General features: G+C 44.2%; 1 protein-coding gene across 1 annotated transcript; it reads right to left on the bottom strand.

The window, feature by feature from the left end:
• Positions 1–4265: 4265 nt before the first annotated feature.
• On the bottom strand, positions 4266–23247 carry LOC123936398 (ubiquitin-like modifier-activating enzyme 1). Its single transcript, XM_045996972.1, has 26 exons — positions 23136–23247; positions 21393–21509; positions 21211–21269; positions 20941–21109; positions 20711–20845; positions 19606–19712; positions 19250–19340; positions 19006–19138; positions 17446–17543; positions 17216–17362; positions 16910–17086; positions 16677–16781; positions 16507–16587; positions 15962–16117; positions 13537–13702; positions 13227–13423; positions 11295–11359; positions 10876–11071; positions 8502–8576; positions 8178–8367; positions 6089–6177; positions 5789–5881; positions 5471–5662; positions 4880–4981; positions 4673–4773; positions 4266–4526 (listed from the first exon to the last, which is right to left on the bottom strand). The coding sequence occupies exons 2-26, from the start codon at positions 21507–21509 to the stop codon at positions 4391–4393; spliced, it is 3177 nt and encodes a 1058-aa protein (XP_045852928.1). The 5' UTR covers positions 23136–23247; the 3' UTR covers positions 4266–4390.
• Positions 23248–24264: the final 1017 nt, after the last annotated feature.

Below are 24264 nucleotides of genomic sequence, written 5' to 3'. Positions count from 1 at the left end.
GAGAGAGGGAGCACAAGTAAGGGAGGTGGGAGAGGGAGAAGCAGCCTTCTTGTCTAGCAGGGAGCCCGGTGCATGGCACAATACCAGGCCCCAGGGATCATGACCTGAGCCGAAGGCAGACTCTTAATGAACGAGAACACCACGATGCCCAAACATTTTTTTTAATAAGTTGAGTAAAAATAATCTATGGGATGTAGGCAGGGATGGGCTAAATTTGTGATAAATGTTAAGGAAGACACTTGTTATGATGAGCACTGGGTGTTATATGTAAATGATGAATCACTAAATTCTACACTGAAACCAGTATTACCAGATGTGTTAACTAGAATTTAAATAAGGTTTAAAAAAATAAACTTAAAAAAAGTACGTTGTGTTGCAATTTACTTATTGGTCAGAAACAGGCAAAACTTTACATCTAAACTCTAAGGATTTAGTATCCAGAAAGGAGCATCAAAAGATCTTCTGGAAAGATGGCTATGGTGTATTCCAATCCTGATGCATGAGTGTATTATCTTTATAAGAATTCTTTTTTTTTTTTTTTTTTGGTTCCACAGTAAATTTTATTTAGACCTTTATAAGAATTCTTCAAGCAGTACTTTTATGTTTGTTTTCATTTTTATGTTTTGAGGAATTAACAACATGGTTCACGTTTTCTTAAGAAGTAATGAGTAAGTGTCCATCATAGATAAATGGACAAAATTGGTACACAAAGGACTACTCTCCAATCTTAAATGGAAAGGAAGTTTGAACAAATGCAATTGTACAATTCCACTTATATGAGTTTGAAGTAGTCAGATTCATAGAGAGTAGAATAGTGGTTGCCAGGGACTGGAGCAAGGCCAATTTGAAGAGTACTAAAGTTCCAGATATGGATGATGGTGATGTTTGCCACAAATATGAATACAGTTAATGCCACTGAGCCACACACTTAAACATAGTTAAAATGGTAAATTTATGTTACATATATTTTATCACAATTTTACTAAAAAGAAAAAAATAATGTATAATGGGTTGTTCGGAGTGCATGAAAATGTTCATAATAAAATTTTATAGTTAAAATCCAAATTTAAAAACCCTGTATATTAAACATAATTTCCTACAACATCAAAATCAATATATGAAACCAGAAGCACCTGCTTATGTTGAGCCTGATACAATCTACAAATTGTCTGTAACAGACATATCCTCCCAGTTTCCCACTGGCCTTCTAATTCCCTAGTTTCAATCATTGTCCAGAAGGATGTGAATTTATTCCTTTAAACTGAGGACACATGTTTCATGGAATCTACAGAGATATAACTGCAACCTGAAATGAGTGTAGGAGGGAAGTCGTTGTACACTTACCCATCATACACTTTTATCCCCACCCCAGACCGAACTTGGGTTTATTTGCCCATAGAAGCCTAATTGTCCCGGGAAGCAAATTAGTGAGGATGACCTCATTACTGTCAAATCTATGTTAGGAACAAGAGAACCCACTTTCAAACCAAGTTTTGAGCACCGCATCTCCTAATGCCTGTTCATGTACAGCTTTTTCACCTCGCAAGGAATGTGTAAAAAGTTAAAAAGAATGAGTAAAGGAGGAAGTAGCAGAAGTTAGGTCAGAAGGATAAGTGGAATATGATTATCAGGTTTGGATGATTCAGCAAGGATTCTGGTAATTACATCATTAAGAAGGGAGGCCATGCCAAAATTTTGAGCAAAGGACTCACCTTCACTCAGGTGTCAAAATCCAAGAGCACAATCTTCTTTTGTTTATTTTTAACTTTTATTCATTTTTAAAATTTTTTACCAGTGTTCCAGAATTCATTGCTTATACACCATACCCAGTTTTCCATGCAATATGTGCCCTCCATAACACCCAACAGCAGGCTCACCCAACCTTTTAAATCTCAACCTGATCAAGCCTCTCCTGCAACCCTGAGCAGTTATCAAGATGTTGGATTTTATGTGTCATCTTAAGTGGGCCACAGGATGCCTAGAGATTTCGTTAAACATGATTTTCGGAGGTGTTTGAGAAGGTGTTTCTGGATGAGTTTACCATTTGAATTTCTAGACTAAAAGAGGCAGATTGTCTTTTTTTTTTTTTTTTTTTTTTAAAACACAGGTAGGCCTCAGCCAACTTGTCGATGACCTGAATTGAACAAAAACGCTGGGCTTAAAGAATTGGCTCAGCCTATATTCAAGCTGGGTCATGGGTCTCGCCCTGCTTTGGACTCAGACTCCAACTGGAATAACTTTCTTGCTTCTCAAGCCTTTGGACTTACACTAAACTGTTGGCCATCTAGAGTCTTGTCTTTGCAGATCTGGACTACAGAGCTTGGATTTCTCAGCCTTCACAAGTTTATGTGAATGAAGCTTGTTGATATATCTCTCCTAAGATGAGTAATAGTTGCACGTGGTCTGTCTTTTAACTAAAAAAGGATACATAATGTTTATTGAGTCTGAATTTGAAGGGCCAATTACTCTTTTGGGTGTGTTACTCTGATCAATTTGTTGGGTGGCCCAAGAAGTTGCTGGTTTTAGGAGCCCACAGCAGCAGAAAATTCTGCAACAGTTCCAGACACCCCTGCAAAGTGCTCTGTGTATGTGAGACGTACAATCTAGCAGACTCAATGGGGCTTGGTCTGTGGCAGCTAGGGATACTCTTTGGAGCCTTTGATAGGGTTGTACATGTGACCTGTAGCACAGTCCCTTAGAATGTTTTAGTAAACCCCTGCCATGCTTACTCTGCCTTTGAGAACCAGCCTTTGGTCTGTTACTGGGCATTAGCAGAGACTACCATATAGGAACTGGACCGTGGAATAATGATGGAACCTCATATGCCCATTATGAACGGGGAGTTATCTGACCCATTAGGCCATAAAGTTGGGCATGCACAGCAACATTGCATCATCAAATGGAAGTGGTATACCTGAGATCAGGCCCAAGGAAGTTGTAAAAGCACAAGGAAATTAGATGACCTCGTGGCCCAAATGCCTGTGATCCCCACTCTTGCTACACTGCCTTCTGAAAGCCTGAACTGCTTGCCGCAGGGGGTTCCTACGATCGGTTGACTGAGAAAGACTCAGGCCTGGTCTCAGACAGTTCTACGCTATACATAGACACCACCTAAAAGTAGACAGCTGCAACAGCACAGCCCCTCTCTGGCACATCCCTGGGCTGGGGGTGAAAGAAAATCCTCCAGAGGGCAGAATGTTGAACAGTCCTGGGTGAGGTTTGGGTGGTATCCTTCACCACCCAAGTGGTACCAATGAAGAAGACACAGGTATGGATGTGCCAGCAGAAGACTGTGCCTTCTGCTATGTGGAGACGTGTGTGCCTTCCATTATCTGTAGGGACAGCTGGGAGACTCCTGCTGTCAGATTTAACATACGAAACCCCCTCAGTCTCAGAAGCAAGCCCTTTCCTCAATGGTAGGAGGCCTGAAGGCTTTTGAGGAAAAGAACAAGGAGTCCTAGGGAAAGGGGTTGGGCTGGAGCAAGAAAAGCCTTTGTTCTGTTGATGTGCTCTGCAAAATAATTTCATTAGTAAGTGTATAATGTATCTTAAGGCCCTGGCATCACAGTCCAGGAGAGCTTATGGAGCCAATTTGTGGATGGTCTCCATGCATCAAGTGAGGTGGGATGGGACCATGTTCTTACAGGAAAAAAAGTTTATGGAGTAGCGAAAGTACATTCTCAAATGATAACAGTATACATAGGCACAACACGTACCATACGCCACCTTATAGACATTAAATGCCGTTATCCCTCATAACAACCCTTTATTCCTTTATTTTTTTCACACGTGGAACTGAGACACAAAGCAGTTAAGGTATGTGAGAACGCAACACACATTGGCAAGGCTTAGTATTCAGACCCACAGTCTGGGTCCAGGGTGTCTACTATATCTCAAAATAGTATGGCAGGTGGCTGGAGGTAGCAAAGATAGGATTAGAAAGTGAGTGAAATTTAACACAGGGCAAAGGAAGACCTGCTCTGTAGCCTAAAACTGCCTCTCTCTTGTTTGAGGAGGTAGGACAGGAGGAAAAGGAATCATCACACCTCATATTTATTAGATGAGCTGCACTTAATCTTCTCTGTCTCATAACCTTGGATTTGGGACCCATTCCATGTTTCTGGGATGGGACTGAACTCTTTGAATTATGTCCTGAACAAAGGTATAGGTAGCCCATCATTTCCCAGACGAAACAGGCCATGGGCCATTGCCAAAACCAGGACATGCCACATCTGCGTTAATAAGCCTTTATTAACAGTTCCAACTCTAAATAGGAGAAAGCAACCACAAAAAAAGTTCTCAACAGGATGTAAAGTTTATGTGCCTGGCCAGCACATGTTTGGGCACAACTAGAAGGCATCTGAAAGTAAACTATCTGGGGTCTGGGGAGTCAGCGGATGGTGTAGCGTACATAGGGAACCTCGACATCCTCGCCAGTATCATCGTTGCAGCACAGCTCAAGCACCAGTGCCCTCACATGGTGACCCAGCTTTCGCTTCGACACATGGCTCACAATTTCTGTCATCCTGGGGAGAGAGAGGAGAGGGTCAGGGACATAGCAAGAGAGGAGACACATATGGGGCTGAAGAAGGTAGGGAAAGCCATGACCACAAGTAGTAAGGCTCTCCACCCCACACAGGGCCTTCCTCATCCTGCCCAGTGGCCAACTCACGGCTGATCCAACCGTTCCTGGAGTTTGGTAGCTGGCATGAAAAAGGAGTACAGCATGGATACACCTCGGGACAGCATGGTAATCTCTAATTTGTGCTCTGTCTGGAGAGGGTGGGACGGAGGACAGACAACAGTGTCACAGAAAAGGAGAATACGAATCACCTGCACAATCACCGCCCCTAGGTGGAGTGAGTGTAGAAAACCTCACCTTAAAGTAGTCAAGGAACTGTTTGAGAGTCATCTCTTCACCATTAGGCTGCAGCCCCTGCACCTCAAAGCGATCCCACAAGGTCCACTCTTGGTTATAGTACTGTAGGACAAACACAGGGGAGTCTAATATGGGCTAACCCAGATGATCCTAGCGTAACCACTGAACTTGAGTTTTTAAGATAGATCAATCACAACCTTCTTTCGTCCTAAGCCACCTGGGGCCCCATATCAGTGTGCAAGCAAGTGATAATCTTATTCTGACCAATGTGTCTACCAACAAGGCGATCCTGTTATCTTCTTCACTAATCTTCTACTTCCTTGACCTTCCCATTTAATATCTAACTATCCTGACCTTCTCATTACTTCTCAAAGATGCCAGTCACATTTGTACTTGGCACAATGCAAAGAACTGTATAATGAACGGACAGATGGTATACAAAGAGTATGGTACCCAAACATGCAAAGAGCATCATCTGCTATGAGTCAGCTGTCCAGGGATACAGGTGCACGCACACCCTACCCACCACATACATAAAGACTCACTCACTGATGGGCAAAACCAAAGGTTTTCATATAAGCAGGCCCCTACCTGGTGCCGGGGTGGGGCAAGAGGTTCAGAGAAGCTGAAGAAGGGCAGGGCCAAGTTCATAAAGCTGTTCTTATAAGATTCAAGCTGCCGGTGTCCCTGCACCACTTTATATAGCTCCAGACACACGAGGCCAACTATAGCTGCTGTGGTTGTGGCAATTGCAGGGATGATTTTCCCTGCAATCAGCTTGCTCTGCCAGAGAGAAGATGACCAGCAGAGGCCATCATTAGAGAGGTTCAGGGTCTACAGAGGAGGATAAATGTGGGAGACTCACCCTTGGGAAAGGGTGAAAGCTTAAGCTCTAAATACTACCATTACCTTATGCCGATCTGCAGGGGGAATATTATAATTTTCTGCTCGGAGGTTGGATGCAGCCACAATGAAATCCATATGAAAGTTGGTATTATCATCCTGTTGTGAATGAGAAGAGAGGACCAGTATGGAAGAGGGAGGGAGTGAGAAGAAAACAAGGTTTCTTGGCTACTAAGGATTCAACTATATTTGCACCTCAACACACTGCAGACCAGCCAAAGAATCTGGCAGGCCTAATCCCACAGAAGCCTATGATGCCTCAGCCTGTGTTCCCACCCTGTTGACGGTCCCAACCCTCCCCAGCACCTTTTCAAAGTTGATAGGGTACATCTTGAAACCAGGGAGTTTCTCTGGGCTGGGAAGCATGGCTTTGAGCTCCTGTAGGCGGCTATCATCTGTAGGAAGAGAGGGGCATGTTAGTCCTTTACATTCCAGGCCCGGGTATGAGGAGAAAGGAGACTAGAATGGGGCAGAGATTTCAGACAGCTCAAGGATCAGACAGATCATGGAGACACACTGCGGGAAAGTGCTGAGGGTGCAGGGAAATGTGGAACAGAAAACACCCACACAAGAAAGAAAGATGTAGACAGGAGTAGGACCATAAGAAAGAGATATAAATGGAGATGCTGAACAAAGATAATAGCAATAACAATGGATGTAGACAGTAACACTATTCAGAACATGTAAGGGATGGAAGCAGTCCAAGCGTCCATTCATGAATGAATGGCTAAAGAAGTCACATGTCCACACAATGGGCTATTACGCAGCTATCAAAAAGCCAGAGTGCTTTATGTTAGAGACAGAAAGACAACTACTTTAAGATGCCACTGACATGAGATATTTATCTCTAAGAATCCAACTTCATAGACACAGAAGACTGAACAGTAGTTGCCAGGGCCTGGGCAGGAGACTGGGGAATTACTTTAGCGTGGACAGAATTTCATAATTTAAAGGTGAGAAAGTCCTGGAGATGTTTCACAACAGCATTGATTTTATTTTAATGCTGCTAAACAGAACACTTAAAAATGGTTAACACTTGGGTGGCTCCGCCGGTTAAGTGTCCACATTTGGATCAGAGTCCTGGGATTAAGCCCCAAAGGGAGGCTCCTTCTCCCTCCCCCTTATCTGCTACTCCCCCTGCTTGTGCCTGTACATGATCTCTCTCTGTTGAATAAATACATTTAAACCTTTTTTTTAAGTGCTTAACACTATAAATCTTAGGTGTTTCTACTGTAACACTTTAAGAATGTAGGTTACGATACAGAGATAGGAGATTTTTTTTTTTAAAGATTGTATTTATTTATTTGACAGAGAGAGAGAGAGATCACAAGCAGGCAGAGGCAGGCAGAGAGAGAGAGGAGGAAGCAGGCTCCCTGCTGAGCAGAAAGCCCCATGCGGGGCTCGATCCCAGGACTCTGGGATCATGACCTGAGCCGAAGGCAGAGGCTTTAACCCACTGAGCCACCCAGGCGCCCCGAGATAGGAGATTTTAAAGAGTTCCACAGACATACATGGGAGATACTTGGAGGAGAGAGAAATGGTAACACAACAGAAATAGAGGGGAAGAAAATATGAGCAGCAGCAGTAGGGAAAAATGGGAAGAGAAGAGAAATGTGAACAGGATAAAATCAAAATGTGAAATGAATAATAGGAATGGCAGAGATATAAATTACGTATGGAGGATGGGCTAGAAGGAAATACATGCAGTGTTGACAACTCTAGAGATACACACAAAGAAATATACAGAGAGGAACAAGAGAGACGAGTTAGTTGGAAAAGAGCAGGATCGGGACAAATATACAGAGGAAAAAATGGAAAGATATATACAGAAAATATACAAAATAGAGACGGACTTAGAGAGTATCCAACAGATATGGGACAGCTAACAGGAGATTGAAGCTGGAAGTTGGAGGGTAGTTATAAATGGTAAGATGAGGAGGAAGACCTTGGTGAGGAAATGAAGAAAGACATGGAGGTCAAAACATACATTGAAAATACATACAGATGGAACTTGGGGATATGGATGGAGATCAGGAAGGAGTTGACCCGGGGAAGACATCAAAGAAAACTATTTGCCAACAGTCTGAAAAACAGAGGAAGAATAAAATGGAGGAAAGGAGAACAAAAATACAAACACACACACAGAAAGAAGATGTACAATTAATCCTGAGAGCCAGAATGGGAAAAAGAAAAATGGGAAGAGAAAGGAGGAATACATGAAAGAATTTTCTTCAATCACCCATCTTAACACTGGAGGAAACAAAGACCACAGGAAAGCATGGGTCAAACTCAGGCCTGGGAACTCAGAGCAGAGAAACCAGGACAACTAGTGTAGAAATGTGGACATAAGATAAATGGAACAGTGCTCTGAGCCAACTGGATTAAGCACCCTCACCAACAGAAGCACTGGCGTTTTGAAGCTCCCTGTCAGAGATGTGGATCCTGACACCAGACTTGGGGGCGAATTCAGGGATGTCCATAGACTGCAGAAGTATGGCCACAGCAGCTCGGTCCTGAGACCCCATCAGCCCATAGGTCTGGGCAAAGAGATTGGCAGCAGCCATCACATAATCCAGATGCAGGGGCTAGAAGGCAAGATATGGACTAGTGAGCAGATCGGTCCTCACCCTGGAAACTCAGGCCTTCTTCCCAGCCACCACTATCCACCCCAACCAAGGATAAAATGGTTAACAATAGAGGGAGGGAAGGGGAGACTTACATTGTTGACATCAAAGATGAGCGGGTGTGGACAGCGTTTGGGCCCAGACCAGAATAGGGCTCCAGAGCTTGTAAGCTAAGAGGATAGAAAGGGTTGGGGAGCAGGGCCTGAGAGGAGACAATCCTGACTCCTTATCTCAGACCTAGATGTCCCAGCTCACTATCCCTGGACATTGACTTTGTGATATATATGCAGAGCTATTTATCAGTATCTTACGAATTTTCAGGCATTAAACCAACTTAAATAACTTAGTAAGTACAAATTAATCCTCAAAAAACTCCCAAGATCTAGGTCATCATTATTCAGAGATGAGGATACTAATATGCAGAGAAAAAATATATGACTAGCTGTAAGTCAAATGAAGCTAGAATGTGAACAGATTGTACTCTTTTTTTTTTCTTTTTTTAAGATTTATTTACTTCTTTTGAGGAGAGGAGCGGGGGTAGAGGGAGAGGGAGAAACAGTCTTAGGCTAAGTACAGTAAGTCAAGCAGAGAAAGACAATTATCACGTGGTTTCACTTATATGTGGAACATAAGGAATAGCATGGATGACATTAGGAGGAGAAGAAAGGGAAAAATGAAGGGGGTAAATCAGAGGAGGAGACGAACCATGAGAGACTGTGGATTCCAGGAAACAAACAGGGTTTCAGAGGGTGGGGGTGGCCTTGCCAGTGATGGGTATTACGGAGGGAATGCACTGCACGGAGCACTGGGTGTTATACACAAACAATGAATCATGCACCACTCCATCAAAAACCAATGATGTATTGTATGGTGACTAACATAATATAATAAAAAATGTTAAGTATAAATAAATCAAAATCTTAAAAAAATGTAAAACTCAACACCAAAAAACAAATAACCCAACTAAAAATGGGCAGAACACACGAATAGATATTTTTCCAAAGTAAACATACAGATGACCAACAGACACATGAAAAAAAGTTCACCACCACCCATCATCAGGGAAATGCAAATCAAAACTACAATGAGATATAATCTCACACCCATTAGAATGGCTAAAATCAACAAAATAAGAAACGACAACTGTTGGTAAGGATGTGGAGAAAAAGGAACAGTCATGCACTGTTGGTGGAAATGGAAAGTGGTGCCACCACTGTGGAAAACAGTATGGAGTTTCCTCAAAAAGTTAAAAAGGGAACTACCCTATAACCTAGCAATTGCACTACTGGCTATTTACCCAAAGAATACAAAAATACTAATTCACAGGGATACCTGCACCCTGATGTTTATCACAACATTATGGAAACAGCCCCAAAGTCATTTAATGATAACTGCATAGATAGAAGATATGGTATATCTATACAACAGAATATTACCTGACCATAAAAAAGGAATGAAGTCTTGCCATTTGTAATGGCATGCATAGAACTAGAGACTGTTAGGCTAACTGAGTAAGTCAGAGAAAGACAAATACCATATGATTTCACACATATGTGGAATTTAGCAGATGAGCAAAGGGGTAGAGAGAGAGAGAGAGAGAGAGAGAGAGAGACAACCAAGAAACAGCCTCTTAACTCAGAGAACAAACTGATGATTAGCAGTAGCAACGTGGAGGGGGATGGGTAAAACAGGTAATAGGGAGTTGAGGGAAACTGGAAGTGGAGTATGAACCACGAGAGACTACGGACTCTGAAAAACAACCAGAGGGTTTTGAAGGGGCTGGGGGGTGGGAGGTTGAGGAACCAGGTGGTGGGTAATAGGGAGGGCACATACTGCATGGAGCACTGGGTGTGATGCCAAAACAATGAACACTGTTATGCTGTAAATAAACAAATTAAAAAAAAATTAAAAAAAAAAAAAGAACCAAGTTAAAAAAAAAACAAAAAAACAGGTAACAGGGATAAAGGAGTGCACTTATGATGAGTAGTGGGTATCACGTGGAAGTGCTGAATTACTCACTATATTATGCTCTTGAAACTAATACCAAACTGTATGATAAAACTAACTGGAATTTAAATAAAATCTTAAAAAAAAAAGATTTATTCATTTTAGAGTGGGGAGGGGCAGAGGGAGAAACTTTTTTTTTTTAAGATATTATTTGAATGAGAGAACACACAAGCAGGGGGAGTGACAGTGTGGGTGTAGGTTGAGAAGGATTCCCAGTGGAGCAGGGACCCTGATGCGGAACTCCATCCCAGGACCTTGAGATCATGACCTGAGCTGCAGACAAACACTTAACCGACTGAGCCACCCAGGTATCCCAAAGCACTGGCTCAGTTTTTCTTGAGGTCTTCTAAAATGGTCTTGGTGTGCCTACCATAGCTGAATTCGCTGTAACAAGAGCTCTTAGAACACTACCTGCTTCTAGAAAATGCATTCTGCCAAATGAACTCAGCAAGTATGTAATACCTGGTCAGGAGGAAAGTTGTGCAAAAGCTGGCAAATGTTGCTGGAGTACTGAGTGTGCCAGTGGTGGTAAGCCCAGGTCACACAGTCAGCCCAGGTCTGTGGCCGCTGTAGTACCAAGCTACGCTGCACGGCTTCCAGCATTTCCAGGGGTTGGGTGCCTGCCAGGCGCAGTGTCCGTTCCACAAACTTGGAGTCTCTGACAGGAATCAGAGGAAAAATGGGCAAGATTACACAGAGGCCCCAGGAGTGGGCTCAACTACATGGAGAGCTGGCCCCGACTTTCCAGTGGCAGGAGGCCTATACATTCATTAATTGATTCAGAACATGTGGCTGGTGCTGAGCCATACAGTGGATACAGTATGCTCGGCTGGCGTGTATGTAGAGCAGAAGTGAGAGAACATTTGGACAGGATTACTCACGTGAGATACTGGTTGACATTTTCTGCTGCGTGCTTAAAGAGACCTTCAAACTCATCGCGAGCCCACTGCAGACAAAGCAAAGACATTACATGGGGCTGAGACACAAAATGCGCTTCTGTAGGCACTAAAAGACCATCCGCTTGGATGCCTGGGTGGCTCAGTCAGTTGAGCTTCTGCCTCTGGCTCAGGTCATGATTCCAGGGTCCTGGGATCAAGTCCCATACCAGGTTCTCTGCTCAGCGGAGCTTGCTTCTCCCTCTGCCTGCTCTCCCTCCCTCTGCCTGCTCTCTCTCTGGCAAATAAATAAATAAAATACATTTAAAAAAAAAAGACCATTAGTGAGTGAAGCAATTGGGAACAATATGGCTATCACAAGATAACTAAGGAAGAAAGCCCCTCAAAAGTGCCCCTCAAACTACAAAGTCCTACCCTCGCAATTTAAAAACCAATGGCCTTGATCTGGGCAGTGGTTACACAAAATATACATACACATATATATATAGATGTATATATATATATAGAAAACTTATTCTTAAGATAGGTACACCCTCCTCTAGATGTGGTGTGTTTCAAGATGAAAGAACAAAGCTCACACCAAAAATAATACATGAATGATCCATACAGGTCAGGGGGACTGGACATAAAATAAGATACAAATTTTGCCCTCTGCAAATTACAAGGTCAGTAAATACAGCCACTGGTGAAGTGATCTGTAACCTAGAGATCCAGGTTCAAAGGCCAGCTCAGCCACAGTGCTGTGGCATACAAGGTAATGCCTTTATCTATGTATCCTTATTCTGAAAACATATTCCGTAAATGAAGGATCTATAACTCATGGGTTGATATGTTGAAATGACTATACATGTACGTATGAAAAGCTTACTTAAAACAGTGCCCAAGTACTCACTAAATGGTAAATACTTTACAAACCCTTGAGAGAAGTACTTCTCTCCTCCCTTTTTTCACATAAGGAATCTGAGATGTGAGGAGGTTAAGTCCTTAAAGAGTCACATAGGGAATTTATTTTAAGAGCTTGTTTTATAGTCCTTCTGCATGGGCGGCAAGGCAATAGAGTAACATCTAATAAAGGTTACAGGTATGGACACACACAAACGCACATATATGTCTGCAAACATACACGTGTGTACATGTACATATGCATACACACAGGCTGAGATGGAGACACAGGTACACTGCAGTGAATATATCAGTTTAAATACATCCATGGTACAGTTATTGGTAACTGCTGGGTTGGAAGCAAGTAGGTGAAGCAAGTAGTTCTGTTTCTCCTTATCTTCCTCCTACTCCCATACTCTGAAATACGGTCTTTAAGGGCTGCATTAAGAATCATAACACATAATTAATACATAATACATAATTCATAATACAGTGGTCATCCTCGGGTTCAGAGAACAGTGGAATTTGAGTTAGGTTCTGGGTATTGGTTAAATAGGTATGTTTACTTTGTCCATTTAGACAATACGTACACTGTTGTGTATGTACGTTATAGACACAGAATCATCCTGACATGCCGATTCTTAAACATATGGTGTGCAACAGGAAGGGGAATCCAAAAGTGGGCTAAATATTACAAGTAATAAAGAACTAGCAGAGATAATGCTAAGAATTTAGTTTTTAGCCAGAATATAATCTGTTTATATAAGATCACACTTTCTTTTCTCAAATGGAAGTTCCGTAAAATACATTACATATTATATGAATACCCATCTCTGGGTCTACAAACTAAACATTTTTAAGTTAAATGAATCATTTAGTAAGGCTTAGACTGAAGGGTGTAAAACGAGAGAAAGAGATTTGAAGAAAAGGTACATGTTACACTGGCACTTACATCACCTGAATGACAAGTCAGGTGGCTGAGAGGCTGTTAGGTGCCTGTCCCTTCCACCTCTCCCTCCCTCCAAAAGTGATCACCTGCAGTGTGTGTTCGATGGCATTGGGGAAGTTCTTCAGTGTGCAGATAGGGATGGACTTCTCAGGAGGGTCCTGGCTGGAGCTGTACGACTCTGTCAGGAAGGGGATAACCACCTGCACGCTGCCCTTGGTGCCCAGTGTGCCTGACTCCAGCAGTGGTTTACGGTAGTACACACAGCGGCGGTCTACATACATGCCTGTGGGAAGACGACGCGGGGTGGTAACATTAGGATGGGACAGGAGGACAGATACACCCCCAAACACACACATACTACTCTGCCCTTGTCCTTAACCCCCTCCCCAAACTCACGAGCATCCATATTGTCCAGGGCGCTGGCAATACCATCAAGGTTCTGGAAGAAGCTGTCGTCATAGATATGCTCTGTGTCAGGGCCAACACGATTCTGATGGCTCATTACCCGGATGTACGGATTTATCTGGCGCACAGCTGCAGCAGCTGTTTCAGATTTCAGTTTCTGGGTAGGGGTGGAGGAGGAGCTGTCATTCATATGTTCACCCTATAAACCTTTAGAGAGTTGTTCTGACAACTGGTTTATCTAATGGTGGGCAAGATCTACACTCTGAGTTCAGTAGGCTCCCTTCTTTAGCAGCAGCCTGACAAGTGTCACATGGCTGAGGCTGTGACAAACAGGCCCGAGGGGGAGCAGAAAAGGAACAATAAACCAAGTAGGAGACAACGGATCAAGTATCTGCAACATTCACTGCTTTTGACTTAACAACATCCAGAACTGGGATGCCGTTACCCAGATAAAGCCAAGGTCCTTGTACAAATATAAACAGTATACTCTGAAAGCCCAAGTCAGTCAGGTCACATTCTTCTTTTGCTCAAAACCCTCCACTAGCTCCCACTTTCACTTAGGGTATGAATTGGCCCATATTACTTCTACAGCCTCATCTCCTACCATGGTCCCTTCTGAATGACCTCTCTGTTCCAATGAGCTATTATTCCAACATCAGAATTTTGCTCAGGCTGTTACCTTTACCCAACACATTGCTTCCTAAATTACTTTCTCATTCTCTATCATCCAAGTCTTGAGGAAATGCGACCCTTCCACTGAGGACTTCCTTTACCACACTGCAAACCACTCTCCATGGCACTTCCCTCTCATCCTGGTTTTTCATGTTTCATTGTACTTTGCACCATCTTAACATCAGCCATGTACTTGGCTATTGTAAATTACTGTTTATTGCATCCATCCTCAAAATAAGGATCTTAAGAAGAGCATCTTCTATGTGCGGCTACAGCTACAAGAATTCCCTGTGCTAGGAATTTAAACTACATCAAAAACTAATGACGTACTGTATGGTGACTAACATAGTTTATTTATTTTTAAAGATTTTATTATTTATTTATTTATTTGACAGAGAGAGAGATCACAAGTAGACAGAGAGGCAGGCAGAGAGAGAGAGGAGGAAGCAGGCTCCCTGCTGAGCAGAGAGCCCGATGTGGGACTCAATCCCAGGACCCTGAGATCATGACCTGAGCCGAAGGCAGCGGCTTAACCCACTGAGCCACCCAGGCGCCCCGTGACTAACATAATTTAAAAAGAAAATTTAAGGGCGCCTGGGTGGCTCAGTGGGTTAATCCTCTGCCTTCGGCTCAGGTCATGATCTCAGGGTCCTGGGATCGAGTCCGGCAATGGACTCTCTGCTCGGCAGGGAGCCTGCTTCCTCCTCTCTCTCTCTCTCTCTCTCTGCCTGCCTCTCTGCCTACTTGTCATAAATAAATAAAATCTTTTAAAAAAATTTAAACTGGTAAAATTTTGTTATTCGTTGATTTGAAAATGGAATGATTCCATTACACAGTAGAAATATAAATATGAAAAATGTTTTCCAATACAAAAACGTCAGTCACAAAATCCAAATTATATGTACATTTTTACGAATGTTTTAAGTTATGTAATCTCTTAGGAGGCAGCTGGATTCTCTTCTCTACCACATTTCAATCTGTTAAATGTATAACAGAGGAAATACTCAGTTTTACATAATATTTTAATAGCATTTTCAGATAACTGTTGATATTGAAAAAAAATCAAAACCTGAGAATAACAGTGTTTTAAAGTGGAGATGCAAGGTAAGATCTTCAATCTGTACCACTATCTACTGGTTTGATTTGCGCTTTGAATGGATCCTTAGGTACTGCTCTCTCTTGTACCATTCTGCATTTCTTCAGTTGGGAGGGGGGAGTTTCTGAGTTAGGGAAGTCTTCCTAAAGTACCATCGAAATTTTACCTGACAAAGTAAGAGTAAAATGTCAAATGATGTCTTGGTAGTCTTAAAACAATTATGACCTTGGGGACTTGATGAAAAGTGTTGTGGACCTCCAGTCTTTTCTCACTAGACAAAGGCAGAAAGCTCTCCTTTGCTATGTTATGCATTCCAAATATCTAGGGCAGTGCAGAATAGCAGGATGACAAAATGAAACAAAAGACTCTGAGTAGCCAGAAATAACACAGAAGACTTCTCATACTGATCCTCCAAGATTGAGGGAGGAAAAAAAAAGTGGGGGTATGTATAAAATGATGAATGAAATGTAAAGACATGGTAAGTATTCAATTATCTGCAGAAAGAATGAGTGGTAGAAAAAAAGAGAGAAGAGAAAAGCAGAAAGAAAAATAGAGACAAAAAGACCTAAGCTACTAAGATTAAGGACAAGAAATATAGGAGAAAAGAGAGAGAAGCAGCTCATCCAGTTACCAGGTGTAACTACTCACCGTGACATCCCAGGGCCGGAACAAAAACTGTCGATTGAGATTGGACTTCTCAATGGTATCCATGTCTGTAACAGTGATTGCCCCATTCTCCCCACAGCCTAGACCAATCATGGCAAAGTTCTTGAGGAGTTCACAGCCAATGGCCCCTGCACCTACCTGAGAGGTTGCCAAGAAGAGAGACACAAAGAGTGAAAGCAAAGCAAAGAAACCTGTTAGTCCTCACTTCCCCTGAAGATACTGAGAAAGGGTAAGGGGGTCCTGTATTACATATTCAAATCCTAGAGGATTTGAATGTTTTAAGTTATGTAATCTCTTAGGTGGCTAGAAATCCTAGAGGATTTCTTAGACTGTCATCTAAGAAAGAAGGCCCCGGATGGCAGAATAAAGGCACATTATCAGGCTTTCCTGTGTGTGAGGAAAATGGAGAAAGGGAGGAGATGAGGGCACAAAACCAATTACCCTCCCTTGTGAGGCAGGAGACTCTAGAAAAGATTGGCCAGAGGCAAGTAAAGATGACTTGGCTGGTCCACCATGGCATCACTCACCAAGAAGTAATTTTGCTTGCCCAGCTTCTCTTGCAGGTCTGAGCCAAACACAGCCACCTGCCCATCATAACGGTTCTGGCACTGTGTCACGTGAAGGGAGGAGGATCAGAGACGAGCTGCCTTGCAGAGACCCCAAATAATACGCTCCCCATGGGGACCCCCTCACATACCGGGCGACATCTGTCCTCTGTGAGGGCCTGCCTGTCCTCGGGGAGACACTCAAGTGCATCAAAGTACAGCCATTGCATAAGAGGCATAAACTTCCCAGAGCAGGCCTGAGGAGATGGTAAGAAATGGGAGGTCATCAGTGCTTAATGAAAATCGGACCCAGAAGGACAGCCAGGGATGGAATCAGGAGGGTACCTGGTCTGTGCTCAGCTCTGCCCTCTTTACCCACACTGACCTTCACAACTTCCTGGGCAGCCAAGCCCCCAATAAAGGCGTTTATGGGTGCCAGATCCCCAGCAGCCACATATGCGAGTTTTCTAATAAGGTCCTCATCCAGGGAGTCCTGCTGCACCACTGGCAGGGCTTGGGCATTCACAGCCTGGGCTAAGGCCACCAGAGCTGTAGCATCCTCCTGGAAAGGCAAACAGGGCCAAGAGAGGACCAGTCAGGCCAACTGTGGGAATGAGACAGAGAGACAGTAGATGGGAGAGCAGGTGAGGCTTTGGGCCAAAGATGCCGGCTGGCTTGCCCACTCATCTACCTCATTGTGGGGCCGAGGAGACCGGCCATGCTGAGCACAGAAGCGGTGCAGGGCCTGGAAGCCAATGTGCAGCTGACCAGGGCGAGGAAACTTGGCAAAATCCGTTATCACAAAGTCTGGCTCTGCCAGTGAGGCTAGCAAGGATTTCTGTGGAGAGTGGGATATCAGCACCAGAGAAGTGAAAATCCTAGAGGTATAGAACCCTACAGCCCACCTCCACACATACTTACAAAGCTGATCTTCTTAGGTACTTTAACCTGACTGACAATGCCTCCCCGGGTATACTCAGAGAAGCTGGAAGTGTCACAGATACTAAAGGTATAGGGACCTAAGGGAGGAAAAGAACGGAGTGTCTGTTACTTCAACCACCATTCCTCCTACCCCACCACAGAGAACCAACAGCACCATCAAAACAAGAATGAAAATCGATCTTGACCCAGTCTACGCTAAAACAAACTATTCAAAATACAACAGGGAGGGAAAACAAACAAACACAAAATAAGTCAAGTAGCTTAATATGCACCTAATTGGAGTTCTGGAAGTCGTAGAGGATGAGGAGAGAAGGGAAGGGACGGGAGGGATAGAAAGGGGAGGCAAGAAGAAGGAGTGATATTTTGAAAAAAATTGTGGCCAGTAATTTTCCAAACCCAATACAACTGTAAGCCGACAAATAACATAGTTAAATAAACCCAAACAAAAGAAATTGGAGAAAAATGCACTAAGGTACATTGTCATGATCACATACATTGTTAATCATCAGTGGTAGAGAAAAAGAGCACATGACATACATAAGGAACGAAGAAAAGAATGAAAGCATACTTCTGGTGGAAAATAATGGAAGCAAGACAATACAGCAACATCTTCTAAAAGAAAAGAAAAACTGTCAAATCAGAATTCCAATGTCCACATAAATGGCTTTCAAGAACATAGGCAAGTAAAGAACATTTAAATCTCTAAAACACTAAACGAATCACCACCAGCAAATCTCATGAGTACAACAAATGGTAAAGGACATCCCTCAGGTAGAAAGAAAACTATACTAGATGTAAAATCTGGATCGACAGAAAATAAAAAATGGATTTAAAAAAAACACAAAAAAACCTTATTTTCTTAATTCTTTCAAGTCCCTCTCTCTTTTTTTAAGATTTTCTTTATGTATTTGATAGAGAGAGAGATCAAAAGTAGGCAGAGAGCCAGGCAGAGAGAGGGGGGAAAGCAGAGTCCAATGGGGGCTCAATCCCAGGACTCTGAGATCATGACCTGAGCTGGGGGCAGAGGCTTAACCCTCTGAGCCACCCAGACGCCTCTCAACTCTCTTTAAAGCAATAGGTTTTAAATCCAAGCAAACGTATTGAGGAGTTTATGACAGAGAGAAAATACACATGGGGAACCAGGAACTGGGAATATTCTGTTGTAAGGCTTTTTTTTTTTTTTTTTTTTTTACATGAGGTGATAAAGTGTTACTTAGAGACTATACACTAAATATATATAAAGTTCTGTATTATAAATTCTAAGGCAAACAAGCAAAAAGAGATACAGTGAACAACTAAGCAGGAAATAAAATCAAACACTAGTGGCATAAGCTTGCCTCTATAGTTCAGCTCACATCTATTTGGTAAGGTCCCAAGGACACATCTCTCCTAAATGTTAGCTCAGGTTTCGAAAGGCATCTCTTCTTGGCCTTTGGTCTAATTCATGCTACAGTTGTGTGTCACATTTTGGCCTCTCAATCAGCCCACGGCACTCCCTTTGGTTCAGGCAATCATTTCTTGTGCCCAGCCCTGACATACCCAGGACTTGGATCTCCATGGGGTAGGTGTCATTGAGTTCATCCATGCCCTGGACTTCTGTGAAGGAGACAAAGTCACCGCTCTCAAATCCATGCCGGGCCTCATCTAGGCAGGTGACAACACCTGGGCTATCCTAGTTCAAAGAAAAGTAAGCCTCAGGGGTAGGCTCCGGGTACCATGAGGAGACAGGGAGAATTACTGCTGCCCACCTTCCTGCCAGAACCCTTGGGGTGGATCTCCTTACCTTTGTAACCATAGATACCATAGCACTGAGAGGCTGCTCCCCATTGGAATCTGTAAGGATCATTTCCTCTCCAAAGTCACAGAACAACTGCCTGTAGGAGACAACAGGGCTAGAGCCCAAAACCTGTGCATCCAGGTACTCTATGAGCCCTTCAAGATGCAGTGAGTAGCTGCTAAGCAAACTCAGCCCCTTTCTTCTGGCGATGAGACGGCACTCATGCCAAATACGGAAAGCTAAATATACAAAATCAAAACCTAGGCTTGGGTTGGCTGGGAGAAGTATGAGTTCAGTGGGAGCAAAAGGATCTTGCCTGGGCCTGGCAGGTGCTTGGGAGAAAGTGAGAGGCAGGCACTCACCCAAACAGGCCACGTGTGTCTGCCACGACCAGCTTGATTCCATGGCCATGACAGAACTCACCCACCTGCAGCTGGTCCTCCAAGGGAGTGTTGGTGAGGACCACCACCTATACAGAGAAGGAGGCTCAGACACAAGGCTTGGCAGTGGGGTGCAGGAGAGTTAAGAAAATAAAGGAGAAACGCGGACTGGGGTGGGTGAAGTGTCACGCAGTCCAGCACTGGTGGGGTGTCAGGAATGTAAACTTTGCTGGCTCAGTCTTCTTCTATTTATAAAGTATCTATCTGTGTCACGCTCAGTGAGAGCAAGCTCACTGATGGGAAACAGGATTCCCCAGACTCAGATAAGAAAGGTAAAGAGGTCCTGAAAAGACCAACAAACTCTTTTATTTGACAAACACAAAACCCTGCCTTCCCACCACCTAACAGTATCAGGGGAGACAAAAATGAATCATACTCTGGTCCCAAAGTCCAAGTTTATGCCCCCATATTCCACCCTCAATTGCTTCAATTCAAAAATAAATAAAATACCTGCTCAGATCTGGTCTGTGGGGATTTGTGTCTGTTGTTCCCTAGTCCTACACCAGGAATTTCACTATCCATTTCCTCTGGGAAACCCTACACAAGTATATCAGTACCCACAGTCCCCTCTTTCCAGTCTAGCTGTTTAACAAACACACATTTGGAACTTCCATTGTGCCAACTGCTCTTCTAAGTATTTAACCATCACAAAAACTTTGAAGTCATTATTGCTATTATTTCCATTCTACAGATACAAAAATAAAGGCAGATAAACTAAGTATCTTGTTCACTGCCAGGCAACGGCAAGAGCGAGATACCCACCCACCAAGGTATTTTGCTTCAGAGTTCAGTGTTCACAAACACTGCATCACAGAATTTGGCCATTCCTTCCCTTCTGAAAAGCTGTGAGATCCACCCACCCCGCCCCCCCCACCGGACAGTATCCAGGATCTAATTCCTGCCTACATCTCTGAGGCTCCCCCCATGAAACCTAAACACTGGGACAGTCTATTTAGTAACTCCTCAAATGACCAAGCAGAAACAGAATCTGGGAAAATTAGGCAAGAAGCACGATGCAGCAAGGTACCTGGAAACCACTAAGGAAGTCCTCAGTGAGGGTACCAGTAAAAGCGGTGACTGGCACATAGCTGTTGAGCTCAGCAAGGCGGGGCTGTGATACCTCAGCCCGGTTTTTACCAATGTCCTCCTCCCGCAGGTAGAACTACAACAGGGTATAGGAAGAGAAGTAAATGCAAAGCTCAAGGGGGGGGTGGTATCTTGGCAAAGGTAGTAAAGGAGCCAGGAAGAGGAAGGTACCTGGGAGGAGAGGTCAGCCCATTGGGCAGTGCCCTGGTCGTGCAGGGTGACAGCTTTGACCCCACCAAGGATGATATTCTTGGCAATTTCCACCCCTAGGCCCCGGAGGCCTGATACCAGTACACTGGATGACTGGAGATGCTTCATTGCCTCATGGCCAAGCACATACCTGCCAGGTTGGGAGAGAGTCTGGGTCAGGACTTGACGGAATCAATACCATCTTTTCTGTGCCCCTTCCCACTCCACATCCCCATACTTAGCCAGACTTACAGCTGTCGGGAGTAAAGACCCTCATCTATGTCTGTTTCCCTCTCTTTTTTTGGCATTCCCTAGGAATGAAGAGGGGAAAACACGTTCCGGGGCTTAGCAAGAAAGGAACTTAAATAGTTAACAAACTGCACTCTCTTACACCCTGCACCCCACCTATGAGTCTTTAAGGAGAAGATACTCACGTTGGTCGGTCCCGAGGGCACGTTAAACATTGCTGAACAGGTAGAAGGGCAATCACAACTTGGTTTTGGATCAGGCCCAGGCACACAGCGATTCTTGGAGAGTGGCGAGCTGGACATCTGAAAGAAAAGGGCTAGAGGTGAGCCCTCTGTGGTGGGTAGCCTTTCTTGTTGGTGGCAAGTTTGGAGGAGGGAAGGCCTTAACTACTAGCAGCGCTTTTTAAAGAAGAGAAAGATAAAGAAGAGATGCTACATGTTGGGGTTGCTGTGAGGAAGTGAAAAGAGGAGGTTAAGCTCAGATGCAGCTGCAGGGTGGATGGTAAGAGAGTGCCAGTTTAACTCTTTAAGCTCCATTCCTGCTAACCTCTGGAATGCCTCCCTCACTTCCCATTCCAAGGGAATGCAAAAAAAAAAAAAAAAAAGAAAGAAAGAAAGAAAGACAGACAGACAAGACGGTTCAGGCCGAAAGGACTGAGAAGAGGCTCGCTAGAATCTGAAGTTCTCTGGTCAGTCGGTAACTCTGAGCGCACACAGTCAGTAGATGCTGGGAGAGCACTCTACTCTGGTGGAAATCATGGGGAAGGGGATATCTGATAATGGTAAGGAATCCCACGAAGCAGAAAGCAGAAGGTGAGGGCACCTGAGGGAACACCTGAAAGGCTCTCAGGGAAGACTACAATGTGTGACGTGGAGTCAAGGGACACTGAGTGAAGCTACGGCAGCTGTTGACTTTTGAATTCACAGACAGGCCTCGGATGAGGCTGGGAAGACTTGTACCGGACAGAGGTGGTTAGGACCCAAATCGATAGGGGCAGATACTTATGGAAGTGAGGGCGGCACTGGGAGAATCCTCTGATGGAGGACAGCTTTGTGCAAACAGTTCCTGTGTGATGTTCGCCAGTGACGAGGCTCGCAGGGAAGATAGATCAGGGTTATCTGGAAAGAATGCTGGGACCACAAAGAAAGAGACTCTTCAAAAGTAGATACGGAGGGCTTGTCACTGAAGGGCAATGCGGGGCCCAAAGGAGTTTCTCATGGAAGAGGCTAAGGTCTTGAGGAGTTAGGGGAGGTGGGCCATTAATTACAAATGCTGGGTCTAGAAGGGGATGCAGAAAGAAAGACGTCTTTAGGACTGGGTAGTGAAGTCGAACGTAGAAACAAAGCAACAAATATCTGAATAGAAACGCTGGATCCGGAGGATCTCTGGCAGAAGAAGCTATGATGAGAGATGTGAGGAAGAAGTCTCTGACAGAGCGCCAGGCCTAGATGCTCTGCATAGTCTGGTCCGTGTTTTTAGCTTTGCAAGGTGACCAGGAAGACGATGTCAGCAAGCGATGGGCCGTCTGAAAACAAAGTTCCTCAAAAACCTTTTCTGGGGGAAATGGAAGTCAAATAGAACTTCCGAGACCACGGTCTGGTCCCCTTGGAGGCTGTGAGAAGTGCTGGCAGACGAATGGATAATTTTGGTTTAAAATCCTTGATGGCATATGTTCGCTAGGTACGTTCAAACTGCTGACTTTAGCCGCTCTGTCTGCAAAGGAATGAGATTTGTGCCTAGGTACGTTTGACCTGAAACTTACTTAAAAGCTGGTACGGGGCCTTGGGAAACACTAGGTCACATTCTTAAAAACAAACGTGGGGCCCGCCCCAGGATCAGCCCATAGGCTGCCGCCACAGAGACCCAGCTCAGGCCCCAGCAAAGTCCCAGAGCATCACGCCCCGGGCCAGGGAGGCGCCTTCACTGACCCTTAGTTACCAGCGCTGCGTCCACGGATCGCCCCGCCGCCCACTCCTCACGCAGCCAAAGCAAGCCCAGCAGCCGCCCTCCTTGTCCTCCTCCGTCCCCGCGGACTGGCTAGCGGAGAGTCACACTGCCACAGCCTTCCCCCTCTCCTGGCAGTCCCTTCCACGAACGAGGCCTCCTTTACCTCAACCGCCGAAACAAGATGGCAGCCGCGGAGCCCGAGGTTGAAAAGAGTCGTTTGGTGCTACTCCCGTCGCGCCTCATTGTGAATCACGTATGACGTCAGCAGCCTTTGTGCGACTCATTACGCCGCCGGCTGTGGGCAGGAGGAGCGCCACTCCGTCTGGTGGCTGCCTCGGGTAAAATGGGTATAAGTTAGTATACACATAATTCCGGCACTGAAAAGCTCATGGAAAATAGCAAAGTTCACGTAAAGCTCCCGTGTTTTGCTCACGCTCACGAATTATGCATGGCACTGTGTAACACAGAAGTCAGGTCAAGTCCGCGCCGAAAAACGGACCGAGCAAGCAGGCGACAAACTGAAGCCGTGATAAAGGTTCCCACAATGACTCGTAGGTTTTGAGCCATGGAATTTAAGCCTTTACAATTTCAAATCCGCTGTCAGAACAGACCGATTTCCACTCCAACCCCTGAACTGCACACTTGACTACAGACCAGTGCCTCACTTTCCCCTTCTGAGCAACTGTGATAACAACATCCGTCACTTTACCTCAGTATGAGTCATGAAGTTTGAAATAGTACGTATGTGAAAACATAATAAAATGAAAAGAACGTTGTTACCTAAAAACTTTACAACGTCGCCTTATACCATGAAACGTTACTTTTATATTTATTTATGTAAAACTCAGTTTTTTCATGCTAACAAAGATTATTTATGGTGAGGATGTACCCAGTCATCTCAGAAACCTTCGCTTCTAGGCATTGTGTCATTATAAGGCCTTGAAACACGCTTTCTGAGGGATACTGGAAAGCAAAGTGATCAATGTTATCAGTGCCCATTAAACAAGAAACACAGATGCTAACTAGATCATCAAAGGCACCAGGATGTGACAAAACTCAAGGCACATGTTAAGCACCCAATGCATTTCTGATGAATAATAATAAATGTCA

This window comes from Meles meles, unplaced genomic scaffold, assembly GCF_922984935.1.
Source record: "Meles meles unplaced genomic scaffold, mMelMel3.1 paternal haplotype, whole genome shotgun sequence".
Taxonomy (NCBI): Eukaryota; Metazoa; Chordata; class Mammalia; order Carnivora; family Mustelidae; genus Meles; species Meles meles.
Note: the sequence above shows the minus strand (reverse complement) of the source record. Positions and strands in the feature narration are given on the sequence as shown.